Raw genomic sequence first — 8,039 nt, forward strand, 5'->3', positions numbered from 1 at the left:
ATTCCTCAATGTGGACACGGGCTACCCAAGATTAATCCACGATGCGTGGGCCCTGAGGCTGTCGGATATCTGTGTCCACTGGAAGTATTCACCACAGGGCTGGTTCCTGATCAGTCATGATGGATATTCCTGCACCCAGGACCCCATCACCCTCATCATCCCCTACCGGGTGCCAGTCCGAGGCTACATCGCCCGGCTGTCGAGGGCCTGGGGTCTAGTGGAGCGGGCCTTCGTGGTCATGATGACGAGGTGGCATTCGATCTTCTTGAAAGCCCTGGAGGTCCAGATTCTCTTCACCGTCGAGCTCACTGCTGTGCTGTTCTGCACAACCTGTGCATCAGCAACAATGACCTGGTGGACGCTGATGACTCTGACGACGATGATAATAATGAGGATGATGATTCTAATTCTTATGGGGATCCTGGCCAGCACAGACGTGCCTGACGGTACCAGTGGCAGCTAGAGCCTCAGCACCCACGGCCAGTAGTCTGCAATGATCTTGTGCTCTTGACAATAAGAAATTCATCATAGATAATATGCATCTCCAGTTATTTGAGAAACTACTTCGTACTGTTGTACTATTTTTGTAAGCAAGTTTATGAAGAACATTAGAAAAACACCCAATACCAATTGAAAAATAAATATATTGCATATATCACAAATATAACACATCGTTGAAAAGTGATTTATTAAAATAAACGGTAATGTCAACAGAATATAGCCCAAATACAAAAGATGAAATTATGTATGTAGAACTAAATGGACTGAACAAAGGAAAGCTCACTTCTTAACTAAAAAGTCCATCAAAGCCAAAAAGCGCTCCTCTCTAGCAGCCGCCTCCTTAGCCTGCCTGTCTTCACGCTCCCTATTTTCTGCAATAAGGCGCTCCTCTCTCTCCCTCAACTCTCGATCCCTCCTCTCCTCTCTCTCCTTCATCTCTTGGTCTCGCCTCTCCTCTCTCTCCATCATCTCTCGGTCCCTTCTCTTCTCTCTTTCCATCATCGCCCTCTCCCACTCAGCCTGCCGGGCATCCCGGGCCTCCTCCCTCCTCTCCAGCTCCTTGATGGCCAGGAGCCATTCGGGCTCCTTCTTGGCCCTCTTGGGGGCGGGGCTGGTGGTTGGGGGCTCAGGAGCGGTGGAGCTAAAAGAGGGACTGGAGATGGCGGTGGAGGTAAAGCAGGAGACTGAGGTGGCGGTGGACCTAGTGCAAGAGCTGGAAGCAGTCGTAGAGCTAAAACAGGAGCTGGAGGCAGCGGTGGAGCTCAAGCTGGAGTTGGAGGCAGCGGTGGAGTTCAAGCAGGAGCTGGAGGCAGCAGCTTTCCCCTCAGAGGGAACGGAGAAGACTGTGCCATCTGCGGCGGATGAGGAGCCAACAGTCAGACAGGTGATGCTGTGGCTGAACTCCAGTGCCTCGTCCATGGCCCTATACCACTTCCAAGTGTCAGCGGTCACTCCTCCCTGTGTGATCCCCCCATTGGATGGGTTTTTTAATTCCTGAAAATGAAAGAAAGGCTACCATTAGTGTGCTGTACATAACAGTATTAGATATTTTGTCCCCGAGGGGCAATTTAATGGAAGACCATGGTGAGTGGAGATCCATGCAAACTGGAGTCTTTTGGGGCAATAAGTAAGGTTCAGTCGTCTGAAGAAGTCCCTTTTTCTTGTCGAAAAAGTTTACTGCGGTTTCTTGCGGGTTCCACGCTAGGTTCCACGTTGGTTGAAGTACTTGGTGTAAGCAAGCGAAATCGGCAGCACCCTTTCGCTGGAGCAAACTCCTAAAACTCTTTCTATGAAGATAAGCTGTTCTGTGAGCCCTGGAATTGAGTAGCTCTAAAGGGTTGTGAGAACTCTTTAACTACGCCTAAGAAAGCTCCACAGTATGTGGGCGCTCCCAAGGACAATGTCCGCGCCTGACCTAAGAGGTCAGAAAAAGAGGTCAAAAGAGAGAAAGGCCAAGAGAGAGAGAGCAGACGATAGACACTCCATTTTATTACTTCGGTTTTAATTTTTATGGCCCGTTACATGTTTCTGAGTTACAGGACTGAAGGACTGTTATGATATTTCATCACAGACCACTGTGATAACGGCCTTGACTGATACCTATATGGCAACCCAGACTAACAGATGGATACAGGTACAGACAAAATGGATGCATACCTTGTATTTCTGTTTAAGGTTTTCCCACTTTTTCTTCACTGATGCTACCGTCACCTTCCCCTCCAACTCCATCTCTTTGATAAACACCCTGTGAAGACATTCACAAATTGGTAAGAATTCCAGGAAACATTAAGTGAACCAGTGAAAATGCTGTGAACTAGCTGCATTGTAGACATGGATGTACTTTAAATTTAGTGTGTAGACTAGCTTATCACTTTCAAAAGTACAGATGGTGGTTGACAAAGTATTGACTTACTGAAACCCCTTCCGTGCAGCGTTTCGCTTTCCAGTGAAGAGGTTCTTGTTAGCGACTCTCCATAAGATAAGCTGCTCTATTAATTCGTCTGTCCCTGCATTGCCAATAAAAACAGCAACATGTTACAAAGCTATCAAGAGGCTTCTATAAAGTTACATCAAATCAAATCCTTCTGAAACCTGTAACTAGACTAGCTGGTGTCAGCAGCAGATTGTGCTACTAATGTTGGGCTACTATTAAGTTAGCCAGAACATAATGTTACATGCAAGTGGAGCTACCCAATAAACTATTGAATTCATTAGCACTGACACTAAACAAGGCTATGCTGTAAACAATGTGAAATCATTTTTAAGAATGGAACATAAAAAGTAAACCACATACATTTAAGCACATATCCGGTTGCGATGGGTTGTAAGTCTTGCACAGCTATGGGTGCGTTTACTTGTTCATACTGTTGAAGGAAAACAAGATCGGAGGAGCCGGAAGCGGTGGTGGGGCTAAAGCAGGAGTTGGAGGTGGCGGTGGAGTTCAAGCAGGATTTGGAGGCGGCGGTGGAGTTCAAGCAGGAGTTGGAGGTGGCGGTGGAGTTCAAGCAGGATTTGGAGGTGGCGGTGGAGTTCAAGCAGGAGCTGGAGGTAGCAGCTTTCCCCTCAGAGGGAACGGAGAAGACTGTGTCATCTGCAGCAGATGAGGAGCCAACGGTCACACAGGTGATGCTGTGGCTGAACTCCAATGCCTCGTCCATGGCCCTATACCACGTCCACGTGTCAGCGGTCACCCCACCGTGTGTGCTCCCCCCATTGGGTTGGTTTTTTAACTCCTGAAAATGAAAGAAAGGCTACCGTAAGTGTACTGTACATAGTAATAAATATTTGATATCCCCGAGGGGCAATTTAATTGAAGAGCACAGTGAGCGTCAAATCCCTGCAGCAGAAAGAATACCGCAGTCACCAGCGTATTTTCTGGTGCTCCTGTTTGGTCACTAAATCCTACAGCTGTATGTGTACAGGATGTAGAGCAGTGGGAAGAGGATGCAGCTCTGAAGTGGACCCAGTAGTAGAGAGCTGCTTATCGCAGTACACCAGTGTCTAAACGTCTGAGACCAGTTGGTAAGGAAGTCCAAGAGCCACCATTCAGACCCAAGGTCCAGCTCTAAATAAGAGACCAGTCACTCTGCAATACAAATGTGAAGGAAAAGTACACAAAAAATAAAACAGGCTTGGGTTCCCTCTAGATGTTTAGAGATGAGGTTCAGAAGAGTAGCATCCTCTACAATGCTAGCTGTTTTCTTGTATGCAAATTACTTGAAATCTAACAGCTGTGTAGATTTAATAATTTTTTCATAATGTTCTAATACACTATTTGACATTACTTGTTAATTACACATTATACGGCAATACATTCAAATGTACTGCTTGCCAACACATCCTCTAATCTTTACACAGTTTTTAGGGGCCTCTATGTACAAAGTGAGTTTGGAATGCTGTTGCAGTGTTCAACGTTGTAATATGTTACAGCCAAACACGAGAAAGATTGTTGTGCTGTGTGCTCTGTGGAACATTTCTACAGCAGTTTTATCACAAGGCATCGGGATAACAACCTTGACTGATACCTATATGGCAACCCAGACAAAAAGATAGATACATACATATACGTACCTTATATTTCTGTTTAAGGTTCTCCCACTTTTTCTTCACAGACGCCACCGACACCTTCCCCTCCAACCCCATCTGTTTAATAAACACCCTGTGAAGACATACAAAAATTGGCAACAATCTGAGACAGCATCAAGTTAGCCAGTGAAGATGCTGTGAACTACTAGAGCAAACAAAATACATTTTAGTTGATGTACAGTAAATAGTGTGTAGACTCGCTTATCACTTTAAATGGTACGGACAGTGATTGCACTGGACAAACTATTAACTTACTCAAACCCTTTCCGTGCAGCGTTTCGCTTTCCAGTGAAGAGGTTCTTGTTAGCGACTCTCCACAAGATAAGCTGCTGTGTTAATTCCCTTGTCCCTGCAGCAGCCGCAGCAATAACAAAAACAACAGTAACATGTTACACAGCTAGATATCTAGTAACCTAGCATGTTAAGTCAAAGCAACACAACATTCTGGTTTTACTGTACTGCACCACTGACACTGTCCTGTCAATGCAAGCTGATGTAGCTAAGATAAAGTTACATATTTGTTGTATTGTAGCTAGTGCCACTGACCTATATAGCCACCACACATTATAGGAACATACATGTGTGCCACGAGAGGCTTCTGTAAAGTAGCATCAAATCAAATCCTTCTGAAACCTATAACTAGACTTCGCTGGTGTTAGCAGATTGTGCTAGTAACGTTGGGCAACTGTCAAGTTAACCAGAACTTCAGCCTACATTCATTTTGAGCTACCCAAATAAACTATTGAATACATTAGCATCGGTATTAAACACGGGTATTCTGTATATAGTGTGAGAGTATTTTAAATAATGGAACATAAAACGTAAACAAACCGCATACATATGAACGCATATCCGGCTGCAATGGCTTTGAAATCCTGTGCGGCCATGTGCACATGTCGTTGTTTATTGTTGAGGGAAAACGTCGGCGAATCCAAGTCTGAATCAGCGCATTTGCCTACTACTGGGTGTTTTTAGTTAATTATACTTTTTAAACGGATACATTCGCGAAATATCGGGAAATTGGCTGATTTTCAAACTGTATACTTGTGTTCTCATGTTCTTGTACGAACACACTTCCACAGGTACACTTAAGAGAATACACTGTTGACTGTAAGAACGCTTAAAATCCGTTCGATTTGAAATGTAATTGTACTTAACGTCGCCACTACTGACCTCTAAGCAACGAATACATCGACACTACAAACATCCATAAATAAAATATACTTACATCTGTACACGAAATCCCCCTGCAGTCTGTCGTCCATTTTCTTGGCTGGGAAAATCCTCCCTCATTTACAGAACAGAAAACGTAGTGGTTACTGGAAAGGGGAAAGTGTTCTTCGAAGCGTACTTTATTTTTTAGTCCTCCCAAGATCACGACGAGAACTTCCGGTAAAATCTCGTGTCTTTGCCTTGCTGCGTTCTTGAGTATGGGACGCACTTGATCACATGACCGTTTTACTTCCGTACCCGATATACGCTCTACATAGCATACAGTTAACAACACGGCCACTATCTCCGTCCTACAGTTTTTATACTAACATACAGAATGCATACCATAGTATTCTACTGTATGGGCAGATGTATGCTATTCAAAATCTGTAGTTCATTAATTATTAGCAATTGAAGATGCAAAAATTGCCTGTGTAAATGAATTGAGCCCATTCATTTACTATGGAAACATTCCTTCCCAATCAGGATGGATATGATACAAACAGTGCAAATGACAGACTGGACTGAATAGAAAATTCAGATGAGCTGATAAAATTGCACTGCATCATGCTATATTGACTGACACACCCCTAGCAGTGGCTCCCCTTCCACTTTGGCATACGGCAAGTCAAGAAATGATCAAACTGCTCAGGCGCATCGAAATATATTGCGAAAATGCCATTTCGCCAGTACAATGGCTCGCAATATTCCTTGTGCCGGCCAGAAAATAGAGCCCTCAGTATAAAATGAATAGCACCTTCTGGCCAACATATTAAACATGGGGAAATCTAATTTTCGAAAAGGAAAACATTTTGACAGCTGTGAACAGAATTATCAATATCAAATGCATTCCAGCAAGTTAAGGTAAACTTGGGACAACAGTACTCCAGTCCAGGGATAGGTTATTTAAATGTTCACATGCTTCCAAAAATAATGTATTATAAACTATAATTTCTTTGCTAACAGATATTATTGTATATCTGTGAACTCTGTTAAATGTCTTCAATTCTCTATAAATTCTGTTAACTTCAAAATGAACATAAATTATTGAGTTATATGTCATATATTGGCTTGTGTTTTATTTTTTCTCTCACTGCTTACCAAAAAACCAGATGCACAGACATGAAGAGAATAGTTTTTCCATGTGGCAACGATAAGGTGCTTGGGGGGGAAAAAAACATTTAGATTATATTTTTGGGGTGTTTGACTGCACAAAATACATTTGGTGTTTAATCTCTAAATTCAAAAGCTTTTGTGTATTTTCGGTTTAGTTCTGGAATTCTGATGTAAATGGAATGAGTGTGATTAGTTCTGTGGTGGAAGGTTACTGGAAATGGGCGTTTATCAGTTCTCTGAAACATGTTTTTTGCCAGGACCAAAGTTTAGGGGCTGTTTTTGACACAGTAAGTCTTAGGCTTTCCCCACATTTGCAACCCGAAGCCAATCAGCAGATTTAACTAGCTTTACATGATTGGCATTTTTAAATTATGGATATGGCATGACTATTTACTGTGGGTGCCACTCCACAAATGCTTGCTACTGTCATGCATTAATGGCATAATACATGAATCTATGATCCCACAGAAATCACGCGCCAGAGTTTTTAAGTTTTTATTTTTTTTAGCTTATTGTTTGTTTATTTTTTTCAGTTGCCCACGCTTATTTTTCGAGTTGATGTTGTTGTGTGTTATTTGTTCCTCTGCAACAAAGGTCCAACATATGTTTCATTCTGTCTTTTTGTCAACGGTCGAACTGTTATGGCTTGAAGGGCATTTCACTTCTGTGACACACAACAGCCTCGTGTGAACAGCTCTGGCTGTCAACTTTTAGCTCTTAATATTGAGTATGTCAGTGTATAGGCTGTGGAGGATCATTTTAATTCCCACATGGACATTTGTTTTACTGCATCTCTATCACGATGTGCAACATTACCAGTACCCTGTTATTTTGTTTTCCCCATTTAGTTGATTTCAGAACCATTTTGAACACTTGGTTGAGCCTGGACAATGCAACAACTGGTGATTATCGGAGGATAAGTTTCTAAGATGCAAATAAAATTGGTTACAGTTGTTTCTCAAGGCTGCAGTGACCAGTTGCTTGGATGCTGTTCTAAAGCACATTGTCCGTGAGTGAATCCAGGCTTTGCGCAACAAATGCACATCAGTCATTATCTGATAACTCTCTTCGGTCTCTGACCAGAGTTTTAAAATTGCTCCACGTGAACTTATTTCTGAAATAGCTCTTTTTTCAACTTGTGAATCTGTTCCTTTCTTATCCAGTGATGGACAATACTCGACTTGGTAATCTAACATTGTCAGTAGACATCTGTCTGATTAATGATTTACTTTACTGACTATAGAGAGGGCTTATTTCTGTGTTTGGTGGTGAGATAGTCCTTAAAAACTTTCACTGCACTGCACAAAGCTAATGTTGGCCCTTACAGCTGAGTGGCATGCACAGACATGAACGGCAGACCTTCACGTTAATTTCACGATGGGTAACTGCCTGGCACATGGCTTTGTACTCTTGACCCCCTTGTATGACAATAAGTGTCTGATTCTCTTTTTAACCAGTTCAGCGCCCATTGTCTATCTCAGAAAGGAACAAACAGGCCATATCCTGAGGGATGACCCCCTAAAGGAGGGCCTTTCTGTGCAGGACAGCCGTAGGCAGCAAGCATAAATCAGTCCTACACTGGTTGGCCTGTGAAGATGTATACTGTTTTCATTAGGGACCTCTCA

At 42.8% G+C, this 8,039-nt stretch overlaps 1 protein-coding gene and 1 long non-coding RNA gene across 5 annotated transcripts; one reads left to right on the forward strand and one right to left on the reverse strand.

The window, feature by feature from the left end:
- Positions 1–671: 671 nt before the first annotated feature.
- Positions 672–5,506, reverse strand: LOC135264918 (uncharacterized). Of its 4 annotated transcripts, none has more exons than XM_064353945.1 (8): positions 4,925–5,181; positions 4,342–4,435; positions 4,072–4,159; positions 3,019–3,233; positions 2,795–2,988; positions 2,414–2,507; positions 2,158–2,245; positions 672–1,494 (listed from the first exon to the last, which is right to left on the reverse strand). In XM_064353945.1, the coding sequence occupies exons 1-8, from the start codon at positions 4,971–4,973 to the stop codon at positions 781–783; spliced, it is 1,536 nt and encodes a 511-aa protein (XP_064210015.1). In that variant the 5' UTR covers positions 4,974–5,181; the 3' UTR covers positions 672–780. The 4 variants fall into 4 exon arrangements, with proteins under 4 accessions (XP_064210015.1, XP_064210016.1, XP_064210014.1 ...); XM_064353946.1 differs by having other exon boundaries at positions 672–1,249; positions 1,280–1,494; positions 2,795–3,233; positions 4,925–5,180; XM_064353944.1 differs by lacking the exon at positions 4,925–5,181 and adding an exon at positions 5,315–5,506 and having other exon boundaries at positions 2,795–3,233.
- On the forward strand, positions 2,082–3,315 carry LOC135264921 (uncharacterized). Its single transcript, XR_010332823.1, has 2 exons — positions 2,082–2,267; positions 2,874–3,315. It is a non-coding gene; the product is annotated as an uncharacterized LOC135264921 (long non-coding RNA).
- Positions 5,507–8,039: the final 2,533 nt, after the last annotated feature.

The sequence above is a fragment of the Anguilla rostrata genome, chromosome 10 (genome assembly GCF_018555375.3).
Source record: "Anguilla rostrata isolate EN2019 chromosome 10, ASM1855537v3, whole genome shotgun sequence".
Taxonomy (NCBI): Eukaryota; Metazoa; Chordata; class Actinopteri; order Anguilliformes; family Anguillidae; genus Anguilla; species Anguilla rostrata.